The sequence below is a fragment of the Oryctolagus cuniculus genome, chromosome 3 (genome assembly GCF_051225735.1).
Source record: "Oryctolagus cuniculus isolate XC-2025 breed Fujian yellow rabbit chromosome 3, ASM5122573v1, whole genome shotgun sequence".
Taxonomy (NCBI): domain Eukaryota; kingdom Metazoa; phylum Chordata; class Mammalia; order Lagomorpha; family Leporidae; genus Oryctolagus; species Oryctolagus cuniculus.
Genome location: NC_142869.1, coordinates 20,326,340 through 20,348,605, shown reverse-complemented (window position 1 = coordinate 20,348,605; position 22,266 = coordinate 20,326,340). Strand labels below are relative to the sequence as shown.

Sequence of the window (22,266 nt, the reverse complement as noted above, 5' to 3'; positions counted from 1 at the left end):
GAGCCTACCTACCGTCAGCTGCCGGAACAGCTCCCGCCCTTCTCGGAGCAGGCCCGCCCGCGCAAGCCGAAAGGCTTAGTGGCAGATCCCCCCCCCACCCTCACGGGGAGGCAGGGCCTTAGGGCACAGGGGGCGGTGCCCAGGTCCGACGTGGGCGTGGCTTCCGGGCCCTCGACGCTGGTGGAAGGAGCGCCCCGTGGCTGGGCCGATCTCAGTGACAGCCGTCCATTCCTGGAGGACCCGTTTTCCCAGGAAAACCAGCAGTGGTGCGGCGGCCCCTCGTGGAGTCACGCTGGCAGAGTAGTAAGAGTATCGGACAAGGTGCAGGAGAAGGGCGCTGGATTTTGCATTTGTCAAACTCAAGCTACCTCTTTTCCCTCCCTGACCTGTCCAACCTCTTTCTAAAATTTAAAGCGAGGGGACTGACCGTCCGGAACCTCCCAGGTCCTCACCAGCGATAGCGTTGTTTAGGAGTGGAACCTCCCGGCCTGAGTCTCTTGGTCTGACCTACACTGTCCTCGTCCACGCGTTTTTCTTTTCCCCTTCAGCCACCCCTGTACTTGGGGTCCTTCACCCCTGTGGAACCTGAAACTCCTCCACTCACCGTGTACCTTCTGTGACTCGTGCTTTTGCCCCAACTGGGTCCCCTCGCCTGCAAATTTCTCCCCATCCGCTTCCCAAAACCAAGAATTCTCTTCATTTGTCTGGGCCATTGGTGCTTCCATAGAGCCTTTCCCACAATCCCCCATAAGAATGAACTGTCCCTTCCTCTTTGCACTCACATTATTTTATTCATTACAGGCTACCTTCTGCTTTCCGTTTTAATTAGAATTATATGATTCTTTTAAAATAGTAAATACCTTAAGAGTGCAGGCACCCAGTCATATCCATAACTTTAATTTTGGGGTCTTGCATATGGGGGAGGGGCATTCAATAAATATTAAGTGAATGCTAGGGTTCAAGTGGCATTGATAGTTCAAAGGCAAAAATCTCATTCATGGCTCGCTAAACCATGGCCCCTACTCTGGAACCGGGCAAATTTAAGAGAAGAAAAGGCAGCCCACCTTGTTGGGAAGTGAGGCCTCTCGCTGGGGCTATGGTAAACACATACAAACATGCACACCCTCTCCCTAGGACAGAGTAGGCCTCGGGAGCTGACTCCCCAGCGATTTGGGAATTAGAGCTAAACCAACCAGGGCCGAAGTAAGAGTCCTGGCGATGACTAGGACCTTACAACCGCTCTGCTAGATGCAAATCTCACCCCCGAGGTCTTCAGGCAGTGGGCAGAGGCAGTGGAGGGGCTGGGGGATGCAGGAACACAGGTTCCTGAAGCCATCTTGGCAGCAGCAGAGCCATGAAGACGGCCAAGCCCAAAATGAAGCTGTTACTCCTGGAGTCAATGTCAGCCAGGGAGAAGCTGGAGAGTCCAGCAGGCGGCACCACAGCCTGGGTCTCCCCCAGCACTCCACCTGGCGCCTACAGAAGAAATCGAGGGGTCGGGAGAGGGCTGGCACAGCACACTACAGGCAGAGCAGGTTGTGATGGGAAATGAGAACCCAAAGGCTTGTTACTGCTCCTGCAAGAAACTCAGAAGCCGGGTCAGGAGTCCGGGATGTCGGGCTGAGAAAATGAGAGCAGCTGCCACAAGTTCATATCCGCTTATCTAGAGAGGCCCAGAGAGAGGGTGCCAGCCTAAACAACTGGGGTGGGGGTCCTGATCCAAGAGCAGCCCTGCTGATGCATCCACTCATGGTGGATGGTGGGGAGGAGCAGAGCCAGCCTTGGGGAGAGCCCAAGCCCCACGCAGAGGAGCCCCACTAAGTGGCCCACTCGCCAAGATCCAGACTACGTGAAGAAGAGACACTGGGCAGTGCAGCCGTCTCCATAACAGTCTGACTCTACCTGGCCGGCTCCCTCGTCATCTGAATCCCAACTCAGATGGTACCTTTCCAAGGTACCTGACCACTGTATCTGAAGTCGCCTCCTCTCTCCGCCACACTTTGTTTTCTTCATAGTACTTGTCCCTCTCTGAAATGACCCCTTTGCCTCCTTCAATTGTCTGCCTCTCCTTCTATGAAGTCCTCAAGACAGCAGGACTTTTTCTGGCTTTTTCCTTTACCCCAGCCCAGGCACTTGCCTAAGGCACAGGAGTTCAGTGGTGTTCTGTTGTCCGCCCCACATTCCCACCCTCTCCCCTCCTCTAAGCACCTCCCTAAGTGATGTCACCGATATGAGTGCTGACCCAGTGCTGGCCACAGCTGGAAACTATCGGTGCAAGCTCCCTTCCTTCTCCCACACCTGCAGCTCTCCTGGTTGGCACACCTGGAAAAGGCTCACTGTGCCCATGTTGGGGAAGCTGGAAGCCGTGTCCCTGGGATTCCCCAGCAGCCCAGCCAACACACCACCCAGCCCCTCCAAGCTCAGCGCTCAACTGCATGTGTGTAGAGGGGGAGGAGGCAAATGCAGCATCTGGCCACACAGGGCATAGCAGCCTAGGAAGCTGGTGGAAGCTGCCAAGGCCTTGGAGCTGCCTGCAGCCAGAGCTCTGGGTGTCAACAAGGGTCAATCCCAATCACTTGAGGAAGAAGAAGGAGCCTCCTTGGACTAGCCTGAAGCCTGCAGCACCCCTCTGCCTCCAGTGGTGTGTATGATGCAAAGCATGGACACCCCCATTGTCTTTGCAGATAATATCTCAGGCCCAAACCACTGAACTCTAAGGAGAAAGGCCCATCCTTTCCCAGGGTCTACAGGCCTACTGTGGTCTGCCCCCACCTCTTTCTCCAGCTTCATCTTGCACCACACGCCACCTCTCTTCCCTGGGTCTGGACACACTGCCCTTGTTTTGGGCCCTTGGACTTGGCAATGCTTCAGGACAACACACGGTGTTGCATATGCTGTTCTCTCTGCCTAGAACACACTTCTCTCCTGCCTCCTGCCTGCTTAGCTCCCTCTCACCTCTTACACCTCAGCCATCTCTCCCCCAAGACCTGGTCCCAACTTCCCTGATGTAGCCAAGTTCCCCATTAGGAGCCCTCATCACACAATGTATCTCCCCTTGGCTACACTTACTGCTGGGGCAAATTCACATTCCCTTGAGTGGCTACTTAATAGCGCGTGTTTTCTGGCATAGACTGGGCTCTGCAAAGGCGGCTCTGTGCCTGTTCATCAGGAAAGCCCCTGCCACGTGCTTAGCATATGATCAACTCTTAACAGACCCTTATTCAATTGATGAATGAGCAAACTTCACACATAAGCCTCACGAACCATCTTTCTTTTCTGTGCTAGGGGACCACCACAAATGCTCACAAGGACTGGTGATACGAACCTGAAAAGTGGGCAAGCCAAGTCAGTTGGGAGCCATGGGGCTTCTAGAAACTGGTTATGTCTGTCTCCAACACTGCCCAAATGAAACACCTGTGGTGAGGGGCTGCCATGCCCCTCAGATGAACACTTTCTCTCTGCTGTGTGTTTCGGGCAAATACGGGATTGACCTCAGACATGAAATCTTGAGTCCAAAGAAATAGATACCTTGATGGGAGCAGGCCAACGAGGAGCTGGGAGAAAACTTACCCGGGTGAGACAGCCAAAACCAGGGTGCCGTCAAGGGCATAGACGCCTCCCAGGGAAGAGCTCTGAGACTCAGAAGGGCAGCCATGACCCACATGCAGGCCACAGGGACCAGCACCTGAGGGGCAAGACTGAGACAGAGGAGAAGAGCCCCTCCCCCAGAACCTTTGGAGCCAACCTTGGAGGGTGGACAGAAGCCAAAAAGTGGAGGCCCTGAACGAGCCCTCCCTACCAGTCCTTCTCACCTCGACTTCCTCTGCCCAGTCCCCCACCTTCCTAGAGGAGCCAGAGAGCAGGGGTGTGAGTTGAAGGGGTTGAAGCTGGCCTCCAGGGGCATGGGGGTACCTGGAGGGGCCCAGGTGCTGAGAACACACCACCGCGAGCAGGATCAGCCCAGGAGAAAGAAGGAGCTTCATGGGCGAGAGGCAGTGGGCACCCTGCGGGGTGGAAATGGGGATGGGAGGGAGCAGAATGCCAGAAAAGGGGGCCTCAGAGAAAGTCCCATCCCCTAGAAGAGGCAGGAAGCACCCTGGGCATGGGTCACGGAAAAGTCTTGGATCCCAGATCTAAAGCGTGTTGCCCTGTTCAGGTCACTGCTGGATCTGACATGGCCAGCAGCTCTGCCCATCACCACCCCAGTGAACTGACACCCCTCAGGACTCAGGTACAGCAAGGTCAGTTCCCAGTGAGCAGAGCAGAACTGAGCCAACTCCCTGTGGGCACAGCGCCCTGCCACAACCGGGCTGGAGGCCAGCACCAGGGGTCCACAGTGGGGGAACATGCAGCCAGGACCCCCCCACACCCAGCAATCCCAGTGCACCCTACAGCAGCCCGGATACCACCACTGCCCCTGACACTTGGTGGAGTGGAGGGGGAGAAGAGTTTCTGCTCAGCCAAGTTCACCTCAGCTGAGACTTCCTAACTAAACCCCGGGAGGGGTCCTTCCTGTGACCCCTTCCCCCAGAGCATCTCAATCCCTGCCTGATGAAAATAGCCTCCTCAGGGCCGTCCACCTGCAGTGTCGGCATCCCATATGGGCGCTGATTTGAGTCCTGGCTGCTCCACTTCCAATCCAGCTCTCTGCTATGGCCTGGGAAAGCAGTAGAAGATGGCCCAAGTCCTTGGGCCCCTGCACCCATATGGGAGGCCTAGAAGAAGCTCCTGGCTCCTGGCTTCAGATTGGTGCAGCTCCAGCCATTGCAACCAATTGGGGAGTGAACCAGCAGACGGAAGACCTTGCTCTCTCTCTCTCTCTCTCTGCCTCCCCTTCTCTCTGTGTGTAACTCTGACTTCCAAATAAAGAAATCTTTTTTTAAAATCTAAATATTTGAAAAAAAAAGAAGAAAAGAAAATAGCCTCCCCTGGCCCAGCACCACCTTTAACTCTCCTGCTTCCACTCCCCAGAGCTCCAGACCATGGCCACCAGGGCCCCTACATAGGTGCAGCGCAAAGCAGGCTGGGAGGAGTTAGGAGCATGGAGAGCAAAGGAAATGGGATGGAGACCTATTGCTCTTTCATGCTAGCTGGTGCCTGGCCACCACTGTCCAACGTCTATCCTGCACCCACTTATACCTGTATGCTCAGATGAGCACCAAAGCCCACCCTACCCCTTGTCCTTGCTCTGTGCGCTCACAGTTTCCACGTGTCTGGATGAGCAGAGGTAGCTTCTGTCTGGTCAGCAGCAGAGCAGGGATAAGGAACTCTAAGGAAACATGTGGCAGCTAACAGGACCCCAGGCCTCTCCTCCACCCCAGGATCCCGGCCCCTCACCTACTGTCCAGCCAAGCTTGCAGAATGGTCAACACCCCACATGAAAAGAAGCTGGAGGCCAGGAGCTGAGAAGGGGAGTAGGGAGTCCTCCAGGAAGGAGACTGTGAAGCAGGAGCAGGTGGGAGGCACAGGGCAGAGAAGCCAGGACCAAGATATGCTGCGGATAGAGGAACGGGGAGGAGCAGTCTTCAGAAAAGGGCAGAGGCACCTGATTCCAGAGGGGATCACGTGCCACACCTGCTTTGGCCAGCAGCACCACCTCCTGCACCTCTACCTCCTACCTGCAGAGCCAGAAGCCAGCTGAGATGACAGGGGCAAGGCCCACTCCAGGAGACCCAAGAGTGCAAGGAGGGATTCTGGGGAGGAGGCAATGTCAGGGGAGCCAGGGCACCCCGGGAGTCTGTGGATTGGACTTGGGTGAGATGGGGGTGGGGGGGTGATCGGCTCAGGCTGCCCTGTCTGTGGTCTTGTCTTGGCTATCTGGGGCCAGAGTTAGGAAGAGTAAGAAGAGTTTAGCATTTGGGTGAATTTAGCTCCCTGAGGGTGTAGAGAGGATAGGGGTGTCAACAAAGCGGAGCAGCATAAGGATGAGGCATTTGGGGCAGGACAGGGCCCTCTCACCTTTGCCCAGCTCTTGTGCAAATCCCATCAGCCATTAACCCGGGAGCTGCACTCTGGACCCCTCCCCCAAGAATCTTTATCCAGATTCTCTGCTCTTAGACCAGTCTCTGGGAAGGGGGTGCAGTGTGGAGGGGGACAGGGGAGGAGAGGTGCCCTGGGGAGGTTTTGTACTCTGTTTCCTCCCACCACCAGAACCATCATTGTTACATCCACAATTCTTAACCCTTTTGGGACCAGGCCCCATGGGCTGGCTCAAAATGAAACTCAACGGTGGGGGGAAGTGGGCTGGCATTGTGGCATAGTAGGTAAAGCCGCTGCCTGCCGTGCCAGCATCCCATATGGGCGCTGGTTCGAGTCCCAGCTGCTCCACTTCCGAACCAGCTCTCTGCTATGGCCTGGGAAAACAGAAGATGGCCCAACTCTTTGGGATCCTGCACCTGCGTGGGAGACCCGGCAGAAGCTCCTGGCTCCTGGCTTTGGATCAGTGCAGCTCTATTTGTTGTGGCCAACTGGGGAGTGAACCAGTGGATGAGGAAAACCTCTCTGTCTCTATCTCTGCCTCTCTCTGTATAACTCTTTCAAGTAAATAATGTTAAAAAGAATACACTGCATCACACCGCATCAGTGTGACCATCACAGCTGTGACTCTGTAAATGTTTTTGTTGTAACATGCAGAAATAGAATTTTTAGTAACTTGTATTGCAAAATGTGAAAGTTTGAGCACAAACCAGAAGACAATGTAGCAGTACAATCGCCACAGCGAAATGCAGAATGACCATGGACATGACAGCAGCGATGCCAGTGGACACTGGTGCTTGACTGGGGACTCAGCTGCCGGAGCAGTGCTGACGCTGGTGGGCAGATTTTCCAAACCAGTGAGCAAAGTGCTGATCAAAATGAGTAGTTTTGATTTCCAGGGAGGTATGTATGTGGTAACCTCAGTCCTTTTCAGAAGGTACAGAGACTTGACATGTGGAAATTCTAGGCTCAAACCTGTACAGGGTTTTCACATACATGGTGACCGGCCAGTCATTTGAAAGTTGTCTTCATAGAAAGCTGTGAACTTATCATAAAGACGGGGTTCCTGAGCACCTCGGGCTATCCAGCATCCTGCTCAGGCTGACCACACGACCCCACCACCAATCCTTGTGACAATCAAACAATGGCCAAAATGCCCCCTAGAGGGCAGTGCCACCTCTGCTGTGGACGACCATTGGCAGCCCCAGACGCCCAGTTTTCCTTCCTCCAGTGAGCACCAGCTTCGGAGTTCCTCTAACACCACCACCTTCTACCATGTGTCAGATCAGTGAGGACGCCAGGATACAAAGTGGCCTGCCCCTAGGGAGTCCAGGGCACTCTGCTGGATACAGGGCTTGGCTCCCTAAGGATCCAAGGATGGTGCTATCCAGAACATTCAACAAGGCCAGCCCCAGGCATGGGACAGTCACCACTTATGTTCCATGGCATCCCAAGTGGAACAGCACTGGGGCCCCAGGGTGGCAGAAGCAGGGATGAGAGCAGGTTTGAAATAGGAACCTCTGGGGGCCGGTGTTGTGGTGCCACCATCCCGTATCGATGCCGGTTACAGTCCCCAATGCTCCACCTTTGATCCAGCTTCCTGCTAATGCACCTGGGAAAACTGGAAGATGGCCCAAGTGCTTGGACCCCTGCACCTACACAGGAGATCAAGAAGCTCCTGGCTCCTGGCTTCAGTCTGGCCCAGCCCTGGTTGTTACAGCCATTTTGGCAGTGAACCAGTGGATGGAAGATCTCTCCCTCTCCCTCTCAGGGTAACTCTTTCAGAGAAATAAAAATAGAATGCTAAAAAAGAGGGAAAAAAATGGGAACCTCTGACTGATGTCAGACAATAGGGGGGTTCTGAAAGGGGCTCAGGGAAAAGGATTTGCAAGGTGACGAGATCAGGAAGTGGAGGGGGAGGGGTGGGGAAGGCAGGTATGGGCAGGAAAATTCTTCAAGGGCTGCTGCAGAAGGAAAAGGCAGGCCATGCAACTCAGACTGTTTATTGAAACCTCAGTTCTACAAAAGCGTGAAAAACCCAGATACAAAGCGGCAGCCAGAGACGGCTGTGGACAGATCACCCCGGAAAAGACCAGAAGAGAGGGAAGCCTAGGAGTGCGGCAATAAGGTTGGAAGACAAAAGGTCAAGATTAAAGGTCCCAGCAGTCCTTGGCTCCCTTAGACTACACCCAAGGGGCGGGTATAGCGAGGGGCCCACCTCACTCAGACCTCCCCTAGCAGCTCCCACCCTGGCCCCATCAGTCCCCGGCTCTCCTGCCTTCGGGACATCACACAGGCTCAGGTCAGTGTTTCCTTCCTCCCCTCACCCCACCTCCCCCACTTCCCACACTGCTCCTTTCATCCTAGGGAACTCAAAAGCAGACTTCTAGAAGAGCCCGGGGTGGGGGGGCAGAAACTGCAGCATCTCCTCTGTCCATCTGTGACGTGCCTGTGGTCACCGAGCCGAAGCTTTCCCTGGCACCAACACTGGCTGGCCAAGCAGCCAGCCTCTGAGGTCTAGGAGCGAACAACCTAACGACCTTTAGTCCTTCTGCCCAACAACCCCTTAAGCTCCTACCCAGGAGGACAGGGGACCAGCCAAGGACCCAGAGAGGTAGAGAGCGTGTAAATCAAGCTTTGCTGCTCCAGGTTCTCAGAGACTCCCAAATCCTCTTTAGGCATTCCTCGGAGCCCTTCCTAGCCGGGGAAAATGAAAGATTTGAGGCGGGCCAGCTCCATGACACTGAAAAGTGAACACTGCTGGGGCAGGGGGAGTGGAGGAGGGACTAGGCTCCAGGGCCAGGATGGAGCCAGGCCATGAGTGTGGTACCAAGTGCTGGGTGGCCCAGTGGGGACCGTATGGTTGGGATCGTGGCAGGCATGGCAAGTGGGGGAGTCTTTCTGGAGCTTCTGGCAAAGGGGGCAATTATGGAGAAGAGTGGGAGGGGCAGGGGGGTCAGGGGGAGGCAGCGGCGGGGGAGCCAGTGGGGCCAGAAGACTGCCCCAGAGTGAACGCAGCCCCATGTCGCCTCCCAGGCAGCTGGAGATGTTAGCAGGTGACGGCAGGCACTGTGGCACAGGAGAAGGGATGCAGGGCTCCAAAAGGCATCTGGAGGTCAATCCAAGGTCAGGAGGACCAGGTGAGGGGCTGCAGGACAGCCCCAAAGACTGGTGTATTACAGCCACTGATGCCACAGCCAAGGCCACACTGCTCACATATGCCATGGCTAACAGGCAGGACAGCTACAAGAGAGGAAGTTAAGAAGCAGGTTTCTGACTGTCTTTAACACACTCTCCCATCTCCAGAAATGTGTATTCAAGTTGTAGCTCTCTTTGGCCTTTTACAACCCACCCTACCCATCTGCTTCCAAACCCCACCTCCTCAGCCTATCCCACCCTACGCTCCAGCCCCCTCATGCCCCTGATCCATCCTAACCCCGCCTCACCTTTACCAGGCGCTGGCAGAGGGAGCCCAGGGCCAGCTGCCACGTCGGCTGCTCCAGCAGCACGCACAGGTCTGTGTAGGTGTACCAGCCCCGCCGCCGTCCCTGCTGCTCGGCCACGCTGGTGGAAGATGAGAAGACACCATGAGTCTGTGACTCTCCCAAGGCCAGCCTGCAGCCTTCCTACCCCTCAGGGCCCGCCGGAAAATACTGGGGAGCCTGCTACAGAGTCCAGCTGCTGAGGCAGAGCCTGAGGATGAGAGTAAAGCCTGCATCCCTTCTTGTTTTTCTGAGAGGCAAGGAAGAGACAGAGGAAGTTCCCATCCACCGGTTCAGTTCTCAGATGCCCCAGTAACCAGGGCTGGGCTCCAAAGCTGGGAGCCAGGAACTCAATCCAGGTATCCCACGTGAGTGGCAGGACCCAACTACTGGAGCCACCAGCACCGCCTCCCAGGGTCTGTGCTGGCAAAAATCTGTAGTCAACAGTAGCAGGAGGAACCAAACCCAGGAACTCCAACGACAAGGGAATCTTCACTGCTGGGCTACATGTCTGCCCCAAACCAGTATCTTTAAATGTATTGCTCCTACTCTCCTGAAGTGGCGCAGACAGCTCTGGGCAATTCTCTTTCCTGTCTTTCCCTCCTCGTTATCCCTCATGTCCAGCTCGTATGACTTAGGTCTCAGGCCCCAAATCCCTCGAGCCCTCCTCCCAATCTGCAGAACATACCAGCTCTCCAGCCAGCTCAGCACCTCAAAGATCTCCCGAGGGTCCGTGTAGAGACGCCAGTCCTGTGGGCGAGAAGAGACTCTGACATGAGCTGCAGCAGCTACTGCAGCTACCATCGCCACCGTGGCTAACACTCCCTTGGCACTTCCTACAAGCCGGAAACTACTGCGAAAGCTAAAGTTTTCACACATTACTTCGTTTAACCACCACCTACCTGGCTTCTCAATACACCTTCCACTAAGGCGAAGGGAGAAAATAACCCTGAGAGTGTCTGTAGGGAGCTCAGGGAAAGTCTGGAAGCAAATAATCAGAACCCGACATGGTAAGGCCTAACTCATGACCTCACCACTCCAGGGACCACCAAAAGTTGTGGTGTAGCAGGTTAAGCCACCACCTGCAATGCCAGCATCACACGTGTGCTGGATCAAGTCTTGGCTGCTCCACTCCTGATTCCACGTGGGAATGCAGCAGAAGATGGCTGCAAGTGCTTGGGCCCCTGCCCCCACACAGGAGACCAGAAAAAGCTCCTGACTCCTAGTTTCAGCCTGGCACAGCCTGGGCCATTGCAGCCATTTGGGGAGCGAACTAGCAGATGGAAGATCGATCTCTCGCTCTCTCTGCCTCTCTAAGTCTGACTTCCAAATAACTAAAATAAAACTTATATATATAAACTGTGGTTACTCCTGAAGGAATAGGAAGAAAAAACACCGACAGACGGACAGGAGGATGAGACAGGGAGAGATGACAAAGAAACAGAACACAGTGAGAACAAAGGATGCAACGAAGGGGCTGAGGGGCGGAGAAACAGAGCAAGACGAAGGACAGCTGCTCACCATGGCCCTCAGGAAGCCCCGCTCCAGGGCATTCAGGGTGGGCACGGCCACACCCCCAGCAGCTCCCCATTCGTCATTGAACACCTCCTCCTCCTCCCCTTCGTCATACAGGTACTTGCTGGCCACCATCTGCAGAGGCACCACAAGTGATGTCAGCAGAGCTCACTCCGGGCTTCAGGCGCACCAGGGAGTTAAGGGGCGGGGCATCTCACCATGGAGATCAGGAACAAATCAGAGGACGACACGTGCTGCAGGTAGTCTGGGTTTCGGTGCCGGAGGCGCTCAATGTACACCAGAGCCAGCATCATAGCGCATGGGGAGATGCACGCCTCCCTGGGTGGTGGAAAGGCCCAGTAATTAAACCCAAGGGTCCTTCTGCTCCTGCAGTTTTAAGATGCTCAACGCTATGTCTACATCTTCAGAGATAAACATTCGCCTCTCTCCAGGGCCCAACCCTCTCAACCTCTGCCCCCTCACTTCCAGGCTCACCGGGACACATGTGCTACGTATTTCTTCTGGAGCCGGCGAATAGGGCTGGGGGCCGCCTTCTGCAGCAGTTCCACAGCAATGTCTGCAAGGGACAGAGGCAGGCAGACTGACAAACAGCCCCCTCCCAGCCCCCACCGCTCTCGGAGGCCAGGACTGCATGAGGCCTTACAGACAGGACCACAGTAACAAAACAGGTCGAGTCCTCCCACACTGTGCGACCAAAGGTCTATTCCAAGTTTGATTTTCGGCTCCTTGCATCAGGAAGGAGCTCCATTTCCCATCATTTGAAATTATTCAAGTCGCTCATCTCAGGAGTAAACACACCTTGTTTACTTGGGAAATGCACGGTGGACCTCTTTGGAAAATCAAATGTTTCTAGTATACAAAATCGAAAATGATGTAATTTGTTTTCATCAAAGTATTTTTTTTAATTCACTTGGGCTAAAAGAACGTGAAGCATAAACTGTCTTCCTAAACCAAGCACCACCAAGGAAAGCTGCAGTCACTGCCAACACCCCATCTCCTCACTTCTCACCTGCCACAGGGCTGGAGAGCTCCTCCAGGCTGCAGTCCGTCTCCCAGTCCCAGCCATAGTAGAGTCTCCTTCGGATCCTGGCACTCAGCTTCTGGTGTCCTGGGAGGAACTGAAACAGGGCGGTGAGGTGGTGGAGGGTGCAGGGCAGGGCAGGGCGATCCCGGCTCCAGGCTGGAGCTCCGGGCGGTGAGGACCCACCCCGCCTGATCCTCGGATTGTTTGCCAATGGCAGCCTGGCCCACGGGGCGCACAGCCACCCTGGGCTCCCCGGGACAGGGTTCAATGTCGCCAGCCTTACCCCCTATTGCTACACCCACGGCTCTCCCTCAGGGCCCCAGCGGCCGCGGCCTGGAGTAGGCACGGCTCAAGCAGCTGCCGCCCCGGACCCAGCACGGCAGCCAGGCGAGCTCGAGGCTCCGCGCGGGCCCGGAGGGGAGCGCAGGAGCCTGGGAAGGGGCGGGCCGCGTGCTCACCGAGAAGTCCTGGAAGCCAGTGAGGGAGAAGGTGCCTTCTTCGTCCAGTAGGAGCCCGGCCAGGTCCATCGCGCCGCCAGCCACCGCCCTGCCAAGCTGGAAGGGAAGGAGTCGTAAGGGGCCCCCGGAGCGGTCCTCGCCCGCCGGCCCACCTGCCCCAAGCCTCCCGGGTGCGGGCCGCCGCCCTCGCCCGCGCAGCCCCCTCCCCTCGCGGAGGCAGTGACAGGCGGGGCCCCGGGAGGCGGGTGCCTCTTCCTGTTCCGCCCGGGGCGCGGCGCTCACCTCCCCGGGTAAGCGGAGACCCGACTCTGCCGGTGCCCGCGTCCGCCCCGCGTTTACAAGTCGCGGGGGCGTCGCCGGCGAGTCAGCGCGCCCGGCACTTCCTGCCGCCCGCCCGGCCTCCCGATCTGCCCCAGCCGGGCCAAGTCCCAGAGCAGAGCCCCAGGGGCCCTCGCCTGAGAAACGGGGACAGTTCCTAGGGGACCACGCCGCACGGAGGTTGAACGAGCGAGGCAGACCTTGCCGTGGAGACGTGGATACAACAGCGAGTTGTGCCCGGGTGTTTTCTAGAAGGCGCGATGCACACGCTCAGCCACGAGGCTGAAACGGTGCCCGAGAGACAGGGCGGGAGAAGAACCCTTTGGGTACCGTTCCGAAGTTTAAACCTAAGTAAATGCTGTATTTTGGAGTGTTGCTGCCGAAGAGGAAATGATCCCAAGGAAACACGGAAGGCCACACAAAAGGCTGACACGTTCCCCCCCCCCCCGAAAGTAAACATTGAACAAGGTTTTATTCTTAAACTCACCCTCCCGCCCCCAATTTCACTCTTCCGGGGTGGGGGGGGGGCGGGGAGGAAGGCGCTCCGAAAGTTTACGGAAGGAAGCTACGTTTCCGAGTGGGTGAAGCTGTTTTCGAGTCCGACGAGTGACGCGCTGGTGTTTGTTTACCCGCTGAGGGGAGGGACCTGGGAGGACCCGGGCGCCCCGAGTTGAGCAATGGGACGGCCGCCGCCCTTTCCGAACAGAAACGGACCCTCCCGGGGATCCCGGCCTCGTCTGGAAGCCCACTTCCTGGCCTCCCGCGGGGACTGCACCGCGGACACGGAGCGAGCGCCAGACAGCCCCCCCACACACACACCACGCCGCCCTGTCTACACTGCCAGAACAGAATGGTGCCCACAGGCCCGGACCCTGACCCCGGGTCAGGACTTCAGCAAACACCCACCCGCGTAGGCGCGGGGGTCACGGCGGCCGCCGGCGCGCACGCGCGGCCCGCCCTATCCCGCCGGTTAGCCAGCGTCACGTGACGGGTTCGTCGCTCCGCCGTCACGTGACGCCCGTCCGCCAGCCTCTGGCCTCCTCGGCGTGCGCCCCCTTCCGCCTGACGCGCCCCCGGCGGCGGCCGCGCAGCCCTGGCTCCTCGCGGGCTCGGGCGGCGGCTGCGGCGGGGCTATGGCGAGCGGCGGTGGAGGCGGTAACACCGGCGCGGCCGGAGGCCAGGGGCTGGGCCTGAGCCTCGGCCTGGGCCTGAGCCTAGGCATGGGTGAGGCCACTGGCGAGGCGGAGGAGGAGGCGGCCGCGGCCGAGGCGGTGGGACGCCTGGCTACGACGCTGTGGCTGCGGCTCCGCGGCTGGGAGGCGGTGCTGGCGGCGGCGCAGCGGCTGCTGGTGTGGGAGAAGCCGCTGCACAGTCTGGTCACAGCGGCCGCGCTCAACGGCCTCTTCTGGTAACGGCCGCGGAGGAGGGGGCGGGGCCGGGCTGCGCGGGAGAGCGGGGGCGGGAGGGGCCTGGGTTGTCACTTGGCCTGGGGGGAGGTCCTGTGCCCCGGTTTGGGGGAGGCTGACGTCCGCCCGGCTTGCGCCGGCCCTCTGCGTCCGGGGCGCGAGCGAGGCCTGCAGGTGCGGTTCCCCCGTCCGTTGGCGCCCCTCCGCCTTTAGCGATGGGTGCAGGAGCCTGTGGCACCCGCTCACCGCTGGGCTCTCCCCCTAAGGCTGCTGTCTTCGTCGTCCCTCCGGCCCTTCTTCCTGCTCAGCATCTCACTGCTGGCCTATTTTCTCCTGGATCTTTGGCAGCCTCGCTTTCTCCCGGAGGTTTCAGGTACGCGTTTCTTTATGCATTCGTCAAGCAGCCATTGTGTACTTGGATGGAGTTGGCTGGTGAGGGGAACCCTGCCCCTCCCCGCTCCTCCGTTATAGGAAATTGCCTGTGATGAGAGTTGTCCCTTTCCCAGAATTGATGTTACCGTGGGTGTAGTGGTTACCAGTGTGGACTCCACAACAAAATTGCCTGCCTTGCTTTCTGGGAGCTGCCGCTTACTACGGGTGTAAGGTTGTAACTCGAAAGGCTGTTCAGTATCTGTTTAACTCCCTTTCCTTATCCATAAAGCAGGGATAACAGACTTTGCTTCGTACAGAAGCGAGGATTTAAATGAGAGAACACGTGTTAGGTGTTTGCGGTGTTGCTTCCTATAAGATAGAAGTCAGGTTAATGTCAGCTTGGTCGTTGTGGCTCTCCGGATAGCAATAGGTGTTTTTGGAGCATTTAGGTGCCAGGCTGTGTGTGAGATACCTGGGATAGAAGCGTGAGTGGGATGAAAAGGGTAAGAAGTCTGAAGGAGCCATAAACCGGGGCACGTAGTTCCTCCCACCGGAAACGTGCTGTGAGACTCCAGGCCGCAGGCAGCTGTTCCTGCCTTGGGGATGCCTCCCAGACCCCCACCACTCAATAATGTGTCCCCCTCCTCTCTCTAGCGTCATCCCCAGAGGAGCCACACTCTGACAGGTGAGTGCAGGCCCCAACCCCCAAATCCTGCCTTGCTTGCCCGTGCCCCATTTCACCACAGAGGGCGATGCTGCAGCCCCTGCAGTCACAGCCCCACCGCAGCGAACGGACTGGTAGCGAGCTGCAGTTTGCTGGGTCCCACGCTCCTGTGTAGGTGTTTTCCTGCCTGCTCCTCTTGGGATGGAGGGTTGGGTGCTCTGGGCTTTGCCTCGCTGGACCAGGACAGCCTCCCTTTGCGAGGTGGGGTTGTCCGCTTCCTTAAAGATTGATATGCTTGGAGGGATTTGAGTGCTCAGGAAGCTGGTGTCTGAGGCCTCCAGGGGTTGTGTCGTGTCTCCCCAGTGAGGGTGCGGGGTCAGGCGCCCGGCCGCACCTGCTGAGTGTGCCCGAGTTGTGCAGATACCTGGCTGAGAGCTGGCTCACCTTCCAGATTCACCTGCAGGAGCTGCTGCAGTACAAGAGGCAGAACCCAGCTCAGGTAAGCTCTCCCATGTTACACAGCGGTTTCCTGCGCCGGGGGGGCATGGGGGAGTGGTGTGAACCCCAGAGTTGGAGACACAGAACGAAAAGGCCTGGGTGCCTCCTTAGGGCAGCGCGCACAGCTCGTCTGTGGTACAGCAGGCAGGCTCAGGCACAGAATAGCTGATACGTGGACACTGCCTCTGCCAGGGCCGACCAGTGTGAATGATGGGTGTTGGGTGGTTTCTGTGGCAACCTTCCTGACTGGTGGCGTCAGGCATCCTCTTGAGTAGAGCAGCTCACTGCGTCCCTAGATGGACTCCCATCCGTCTACCTGCTGAGCAGTGGCTCCCACCCAGAGGAGTGGCCCGCACCCTTCGCTCACCGTTCCTCAAGGCCCCCGTGCTCTTCCCTGCAGTTCTGTGCCCGCGTCTGCTCTGGCTGCGCTGTGCTGGCCGTGCTGGGACACTATGTTCCAGGGATAATGATCTCCTACATCGTCTGTGAGTAGTCTACCCTGGACTAGCCCCGAGGGAGTACTGTGTGCGTGCTCTGCTCGGTGCCTCATTGGTGGAGGTCTCCAGGGATGCAGGAGTGTTACTAACAGTAGAAGAACCTGCAGGGAGGGGGCCGTAGGAATGGAGGGGAGACACCAGCGCAGCTTCGGGAAAGACCTTGGGGACAGTTGAATGAGGGCCCCTCGGAAGCAGGTGTAGGGAGCGCTGAGTGGACCCTCTGACCCGCAGTGCTGAGCATCCTGCTGTGGCCCCTGGTGGTTTATCATGAGCTGATCCAGAGGATGTACACTCGCCTCGAGCCGCTGCTCATGCAGCTGGACTACAGCATGAAGGCAGAAGCCGACGCCCTGCATCACAAACACGACAAGAGGAGTAAGCGGCTCCTTCGACCTGGGACGGTGAACGTGGGGGCGGGGCTCGGGTGGAGAACCGGCCTGGACTTCAGGTCTCTGGTTCCTTGGCCCTGTGCGTCCCCTCCCCCCGTTGGGCCTGCTTGCTGAGTGCCCTTGCTGCTCTTGCTTCCCTAGAGCGCCAGGGGAAGAACACTCCCCCAGGAGGCGATGAGCCGCTGGCAGAGACAGAGAGTGAAAGCGAGGCGGAGCTGGCCGGCTTCTCCCCAGTGGTGAGGCCCGCGGGAGACGGGGTGTCAAGTAGAAGGCTGGGGAAGAGTTGTCCGCGTCGGCGCTGCCACCTCTCAAGGCCTGGAGGAAAGGTCGCTTCTCCTGTGCCCTCACCTGTTGTGTCCGTCCTGGGTCTGCAGGTGGACGTGAAGAAAACAGCACTGGCCTTGGCCATCACGGACTCGGAGCTTTCAGATGAGGAGGCGTCTATCTTGGAGAGTGGCGGCTTCTCTGTGTCCCGGGCCACAACTCCGCAACTGACCGATGTCTCTGAAGGTACAGGGAACGCTTTACCCCTCCTGATCTTCCTGGGCCCTGTTACGGGACGTGGGTTATACTCCCTCCATGAACATCTTATCTGGACAAGTGACTAATTCAACTCCAAGTTTCTGGAAGACCTTTTACCTGAGACCTGGCTCAGCTCCATGCGTTGAGTTCTCCTTGAGCTGTTCTGTTCTTGTGGCCAATCAGAGCAGGACTCCCATTCTTAACCCTTTGTTCTCTGTACAGATTTGGACCAGCAGAGCCTGCCAAGTGAGCCCGAGGAGGCCCTGAGCCGGGAGCTGGGAGAGGGAGAGGAGGCAGAGCTGGCCCCTCCCGAAGACATGCTGGGCCCTCCTCAGGCCCTCTCGGGGCAAACCCTGGACTCGGAGGAGGAGGAAGACATGGCCGCCAAGGACACCTTGCTTCGGCTCTCATCCCCCCTTCACTTTGTGAACACGCACTTCAATGGGGCAGGGTCTCCCCCAGATGGAGTGCCGTGCTCCCCTGGAGGACCAGTGGAGACGCTGAGCCCCAAGGCAGTGAGTGGTGACCTCACTGATGCACCCAGCACCCTGTCGCCCCCACTTTGCCTTGCTGAGAGTGACCCAGTCCCCTCTCCCGCCATGCTCCCACCTCCTCCCCAGGACTCTCCCCAGCCCCTGCCTGCCCCTGAGGAAGAGGAGGCACTCACCACTGAGGACTTTGAGTTGCTGGATCAGGGGGAGCTGGAGCAGCTGAATGCAGAGCTGGGCTTGGGGCCAGAAACACCCCCAGAGCCCCCTGATGCTCCACCCCCTGCATCCGTGGGGCCTGATGCCCATTCCCTGGTACAGTCAGACCAAGAGGCTCAGGCCGTGGCAGAGCCATGAGCCCCAGGGGAAGGAGCTGCAGGCACAGCAGGGCTTCCTGGCTGGAGGTGCCACTGTTTCCTCCTGTCCCTGAAGCTCTGAGGAGGGCCAGCGTGGGGCAGCTGGCTGTCAGATGGTAGCCAGTCCACCCTCTGCCTGCCTGCCTGCTGTCCTGTGCCTGGGATTGGTTTTAAGTCTGTAAATAATTTTCCATTTGGATTTGTGGATGTGAACAGGGCTAGGGAAGTCCTTCCCACAGCCTGCACTTGCCTCCCTGCCTCATCTCTATTCTCATTCCACGAAGCCCCAAGCCCTGGTGGTCTAGCCCTTTTTTTTTTTTCCTCCTATCCTCAGGGACCTGTGCTGCTCTGCCTTCATGTCCCACTTGGTTGTTTAGTTCAGGCACTTTATAATTTTTCTCTCTTGTCCCTTACTCCTCTCTGCTTTATTTTCCTGCTGTGTCATGTCCTTAGCAGCTCAACAACCCCTCCCCCCACCACCACCTTTGCCAGCTCCACTTTCCCAGCAGGCACTGCGAAGCTTTAGGGAGGCTCCTGGTCTGGGGGGGTAAAGAATAAACCCAGGGTGGTGGGTCAGACCAGGAGTTCTGCAATTAGGTCTCTAACCTCCCCTGCACCCTTGCGCCAGTTCAGCCCAGCACTTCATGGTGCAGGAGAGCAGGAAACTTACGGCACACGCGCCAGTGCTGGGATTGGTGAGCGTGCACTCCGCCACTGAGATGAGGGGTCTCCTTACTGCCGTAGAGGGGAAACAGGAAACCTCTTCTGGGCCATGGATGGCCCCAGTGTGGTGGGAGCCCCGTCCCAGGGCCAGGAAATAGTAACATCTGTGCAGGTGTCAACTAGAAAAATAAAAGTGTTGATTGGCTGGAACCGCCGCCTGCCTGCTTGCCTGCCTGCCTGCCGCCTCACTGCTCTGCTTTCCACACACTCTGCGCTTTGTCCGCTCTTCACCTTACCCCCTTTCACCCCAGTCTTGCTTCTGGCTGTTTATTTACCTTGGTGCAAAACAAGGCCAGAGGCAAGGCTTAGCCTGACCAGCCTAACTTCCCCTTATGGCAGCGTGGTGTGTTAGTGAGATTTAGCATGTGTGAATAAAGTGTATGCAGGAGGAACTGGCTCTGTCTTCCCAATCACTAGGAATCTGGGATCATAACAATTGTTTCTGCCTTAGTGCCAGCAAGCCTAACCCTGTGTTCCATGCAGTTTTTCACCCGTCCACCTGCTAACAGTTGACTTGTCCAGCCCTGGTTTGTCTACACATGGAGTTCTTACACCTGTATCAGAACTAAAGTCAGGCCAAGGAACACTGAGAAATAGTTTCTAACACTTAGTGAATGCATAGTATGCCCCTGCTCTATTCTGAGTGATTTGTGTGTGTATTAACATTTTTCTCACAACATTGGGGCACACACTGCGATTGACTTCCCAGAGGCCATGAGGCCCAGTGAACAGCCAGGATCCAGACCCAGGCAGTTAGGTTCCAACAAGCACACAGTAAGCCCTGTCCCTTAGTAGGGCACGACTGTGAAGACGCTCAGGGAGGCAGGGAGTGTGGAGTGGACTCCTGGCGGTCCTTCCTCTACGGGGAGCAGAGCCCGGAACAGAGCAGATGGCCGCCTTTGGAGTTCATGTCCACAGCCTTCAGCTGCAGCTACCATATGGCAATGCTCCCTGTCTTTTGGGTTGATTCCTACGCCACATAGTTCGTGTGTGAGAATTTTCCATCGTCAACCATTTGCCAGAGAGACAATCTCTCAGGGATACCTGAGGCTCCGTCCTCTGCCACTGAAAGAACGTGAGCTTTTAATCATCTAGAAAACGGAAAAATAGTTCTGTTCGACAAACAGGCATTCAAGAAAAAATAGAACTAAACAATCAGGCAGCCACGTGCCTTGTCAGACTTGCTGTTTGAGGACAGAAGCAGAAGCCTGTATTGGGTCAAAACATTCCTCTTAGGTTTGGAGTTCCATAGGAATCTCTTCTTGACATTGCTTTTGGTCTGATGGTTGCTGCAGAGTTGTTTATGATTTTCTTACTATCAGGTGTCCTAGTCATTTTGTGCCATATAGTGAGAGACAAGAAGAAATCTTTTCATATGAGTGAAAAAAAACCAGAAATATGAAACCTACAATTAGACTAAATAAAAATCAATTGTAGAAATCCAGGCTAGGGGAAGAAGAGTTGGTTGCATGTTCATGCTGGGGGTGGGGACAGTGCCCTCGAGTTAACTGTGTAGTCAGACAGCAGGTAGTGTAATGTGGCTGCTCATAAATTCAACTTTCGTAGCCTGCAGACAAGGAGGGTAATACTCTAATGTGCTGCCAGTGGGTGGCTTGCTACGCTTGTGGACAAACTGACAAACTGCCGTGTGCCCGGGAAGAGGCCACCAGAGACGGCTGAAAGTCCTCATGTGAGGAACCATTGAAGGGACTGTAGATGTTCAATCCACGGAGAGTTGGGTTGAGCCATGTCAGCTGCCCCGAACTTTGAAGGCCGTAGGGCTTCAGAGAGCAGAAATTAAATCTGTGGGTACAGGTTGATAACAATGCTGGATAGAAAGTTTTCTGGTCAAAGGATATGGCAAAACAGTAGATTTAAAGGATCTTTAAAAGTACAGTGACCAGGGGGCCGGCGCTGTGGCACAGTGGGTTAAAGTTCTGGCCTGAAGCACTGGCATCCCATATGGGTGCTGGCTCTAGTCACAGTTGCTCCTTTTTCAATCCAGCTTTCTGCTATGGCCTGGGATAGCAGTAGAGGATGGCCCAAGTTCTTGGGTCCCTGCACCCACGTGGGAGACCCAAAAGAAGCTCCTGGCTTCAGATTGGCCCAGCTCTGGCCGTTGTGGCCATCTGGAGAGTGAACCAGTGGATGGAAGACCTCTCTCTCTGTGCCTCTACCTCTCTCTGTAACTCTGTCTTTCAAATAAATAAATTTAAAAAAAAATGTACAGTGACCAGGGCCAGTGTTGTGGTATAACTGGAATGCTGACATCCCATATGGGTGCTGGTTCATGTCCAGCTACTCCACTTCTGATTCAGTTCCCTGTTTTTGTTTTTAAGATTTATTTACTTATTTGAAAGGCAGAGATACAGAGAGAAGTAGTTCATCTGCGGGTTCATTCCCCAAATGGTTGCAATGGCCGGGGCTGGGCCAGACCGAAGCCAGGAGTCAGGAGATTCATCTGGGTCTCCCACATGGGTGCAGGGGCCCAAATACTTGGGCTTTCTTCCACTGCTTTCACAGGGGCATTAGCAAGGAGCTGGATCAGAAGTGGAGAAGCCAGGACTTGAACCGGAGCCCATATGGGGTGCTGACACTGTAGGTGGAGGCTCTGGCCCCTCGGTTCCCTGTTACTGGCCTAGGAAAAAGCAGCAGGAAATGGCCTAAGTGCTAGGGCCCCTGCCACTCACGTAGGAAACCTGGATGAAGCTCCTGGTTCCTGGCTCCTGGCTTCAGCCTAGCCAAGTGCTAGCTCTTGCGGCCATCTGGGGAGTGAGCCAGTGGATGGAAGATCTCTCTCTCACTCTGTGTCTCTCCCTCTCTCTCTTTTAAGATAAGTAAGTCTTTATATATATATATATATATATATATATATATATATATATATATATAAGTAGAGTGACCAAGGACAGTGGTTCTAAAAATTGCTAATTCTGTATGGGAAGACAAGTCTCGTATATACCATGTTTTGTTTTTTATCATCCAGCTGGATTCTCTCCTTCCATCTGCTCCCTGAAATGTTGGGACTTTGTTGGGTGGTACTGGCTCGCTTTTCTTGGCACTCTGTTCAGCCATCCTGGGCAATTTCACGTAGTCACTTATGTAGTTCCCACTTGTGCTGTTGTGTGTCTCCGTACAGCTTCTTTCCCACAACTTCCAGTGAGGCATCTCCTCTTGAATGTCTCATGGGAACCTTCTGCTCAACAAATCAAAACCTGAATGCATCCTCTTACCACCCTCTGTCTAGTCCACTCCCACCTCCCCCAAACCGAAGGCTTTGTATCTTCCATCTTGCTTGCCTGCACCAAAAGCCACAAAGATGTTCCCCTCATTCCACATCCAACTGATCACCAGTTACTACTGATCTGGTGTCATAATCATTTCTCAACTCGGCTGCCATCATCATAGCTGTGATTCACTTTCCTCATCTCTCACCTGCCCACATTCTTGTTCCCCACCCAAAATTCACCCCCAACAACATACCTAGATTATTTTAAAGTACAAGTTAGATGATTTTCTGCTGATTTACTATTCACCAAAGGCTCTCCTCCTAACAA

At 56.1% G+C, this 22,266-nt stretch overlaps 4 protein-coding genes across 14 annotated transcripts in view; 1 reads left to right on the top strand and 3 right to left on the bottom strand.

The window, feature by feature from the left end:
- NHEJ1 (non-homologous end joining factor 1) overlaps nucleotides 1–152 on the bottom strand; it is a 107,538-nt gene extending 107,386 nt beyond the window's left edge. For 2 of the 3 annotated variants that reach the window (XR_016231869.1, XM_089329835.1), the window contains exon 1: nucleotides 13–141. The gene's annotated coding sequence lies outside the window, so the exon portion shown is untranslated. Of the gene's footprint in view, nucleotides 1–12 lie in introns of all 3 variants that reach the window. The other variant, XM_008259186.5, reaches the window with a different exon arrangement.
- Nucleotides 153–1,144: 992 nt separating this feature from the next.
- Nucleotides 1,145–6,743, bottom strand: SLC23A3 (solute carrier family 23 member 3). Its single transcript, XM_070071453.2, is given in 11 exon segments — nucleotides 1,145–1,476; nucleotides 1,702–1,845; nucleotides 3,813–3,843; nucleotides 3,913–4,004; nucleotides 4,079–4,369; nucleotides 4,371–4,423; nucleotides 5,175–5,193; nucleotides 5,196–5,419; nucleotides 5,422–5,494; nucleotides 5,619–5,813; nucleotides 6,708–6,743. Coding segments are annotated over 11 exon segments (1,362 nt in total). The 3' UTR covers nucleotides 1,145–1,272.
- A 1,220-nt stretch (nucleotides 6,744–7,963) lies between these two features.
- CNPPD1 (cyclin Pas1/PHO80 domain containing 1) lies at nucleotides 7,964–13,837 on the bottom strand. Of its 7 annotated transcripts, none has more exons than XM_070070176.2 (11): nucleotides 13,701–13,837; nucleotides 13,282–13,440; nucleotides 12,995–13,141; nucleotides 12,477–12,572; nucleotides 12,004–12,112; nucleotides 11,469–11,550; nucleotides 11,192–11,312; nucleotides 10,980–11,108; nucleotides 10,147–10,208; nucleotides 9,423–9,540; nucleotides 7,964–9,219 (listed from the first exon to the last, which is right to left on the bottom strand). In XM_070070176.2, exons 4-11 carry the CDS (start codon nucleotides 12,543–12,545, stop codon nucleotides 8,674–8,676), a joined length of 1,236 nt encoding a protein of 411 aa, XP_069926277.2. In that variant the 5' UTR covers nucleotides 12,546–12,572; nucleotides 12,995–13,141; nucleotides 13,282–13,440; nucleotides 13,701–13,837; the 3' UTR covers nucleotides 7,964–8,673. The 7 variants fall into 7 exon arrangements, with proteins under 7 accessions (XP_069926277.2, XP_069926278.2, XP_069926279.2 ...); XM_070070177.2 differs by having other exon boundaries at nucleotides 12,995–13,042; XM_070070178.2 differs by lacking the exon at nucleotides 12,995–13,141.
- On the top strand, nucleotides 13,794–19,101 carry RETREG2 (reticulophagy regulator family member 2). Of its 3 annotated transcripts, XM_017343137.4 has the most exons (9): nucleotides 13,794–14,202; nucleotides 14,467–14,573; nucleotides 15,227–15,257; nucleotides 15,600–15,735; nucleotides 16,135–16,219; nucleotides 16,463–16,606; nucleotides 16,762–16,856; nucleotides 16,995–17,130; nucleotides 17,365–19,101. In XM_017343137.4, the coding sequence occupies exons 1-9, from the start codon at nucleotides 13,928–13,930 to the stop codon at nucleotides 17,985–17,987; spliced, it is 1,632 nt and encodes a 543-aa protein (XP_017198626.2). In that variant the 5' UTR covers nucleotides 13,794–13,927; the 3' UTR covers nucleotides 17,988–19,101. The 3 variants fall into 3 exon arrangements, with proteins under 3 accessions (XP_017198626.2, XP_069926273.1, XP_051704094.1); XM_070070172.1 differs by lacking the exon at nucleotides 13,794–14,202 and having other exon boundaries at nucleotides 15,688–15,735; XM_051848134.3 differs by lacking the exons at nucleotides 13,794–14,202; nucleotides 14,467–14,573; nucleotides 15,227–15,257 and adding an exon at nucleotides 15,277–15,407.
- Nucleotides 19,102–22,266: the final 3,165 nt, after the last annotated feature.

Bases quoted from the DNA above. Each gene is read 5' to 3' on its own strand.
- CNPPD1 (XM_070070176.2), bottom strand. From the start codon at position 12,545: ATGGACCTGGCCGGGCTCCTACTGGACGAAGAAGGCACCTTCTCCCTC. The intron at 9,541-10,146 runs GTATGTTCTGCA...ATCTTCCACCAG, and splicing joins CTGAGCTGGCTGGAGAGCTG to CGTGGCCGAGCAGCAGGGAC. The intron at 9,220-9,422 runs GTGAGGCGGGGT...CCTCTCTTGTAG, and splicing joins TCTGCCAGCGCCTGGTAAAG to CTGTCCTGCCTGTTAGCCAT.
- RETREG2 (XM_017343137.4), top strand. From the start codon at position 13,928: ATGGCGAGCGGCGGTGGAGGCGGTAACACCGGCGCGGCCGGAGGCCAG. The intron at 14,574-15,226 runs GTACGCGTTTCT...TCCTCTCTCTAG, and splicing joins CTTTCTCCCGGAGGTTTCAG to CGTCATCCCCAGAGGAGCCA. The intron at 15,258-15,599 runs GTGAGTGCAGGC...GTGTCTCCCCAG, and splicing joins GAGGAGCCACACTCTGACAG to TGAGGGTGCGGGGTCAGGCG.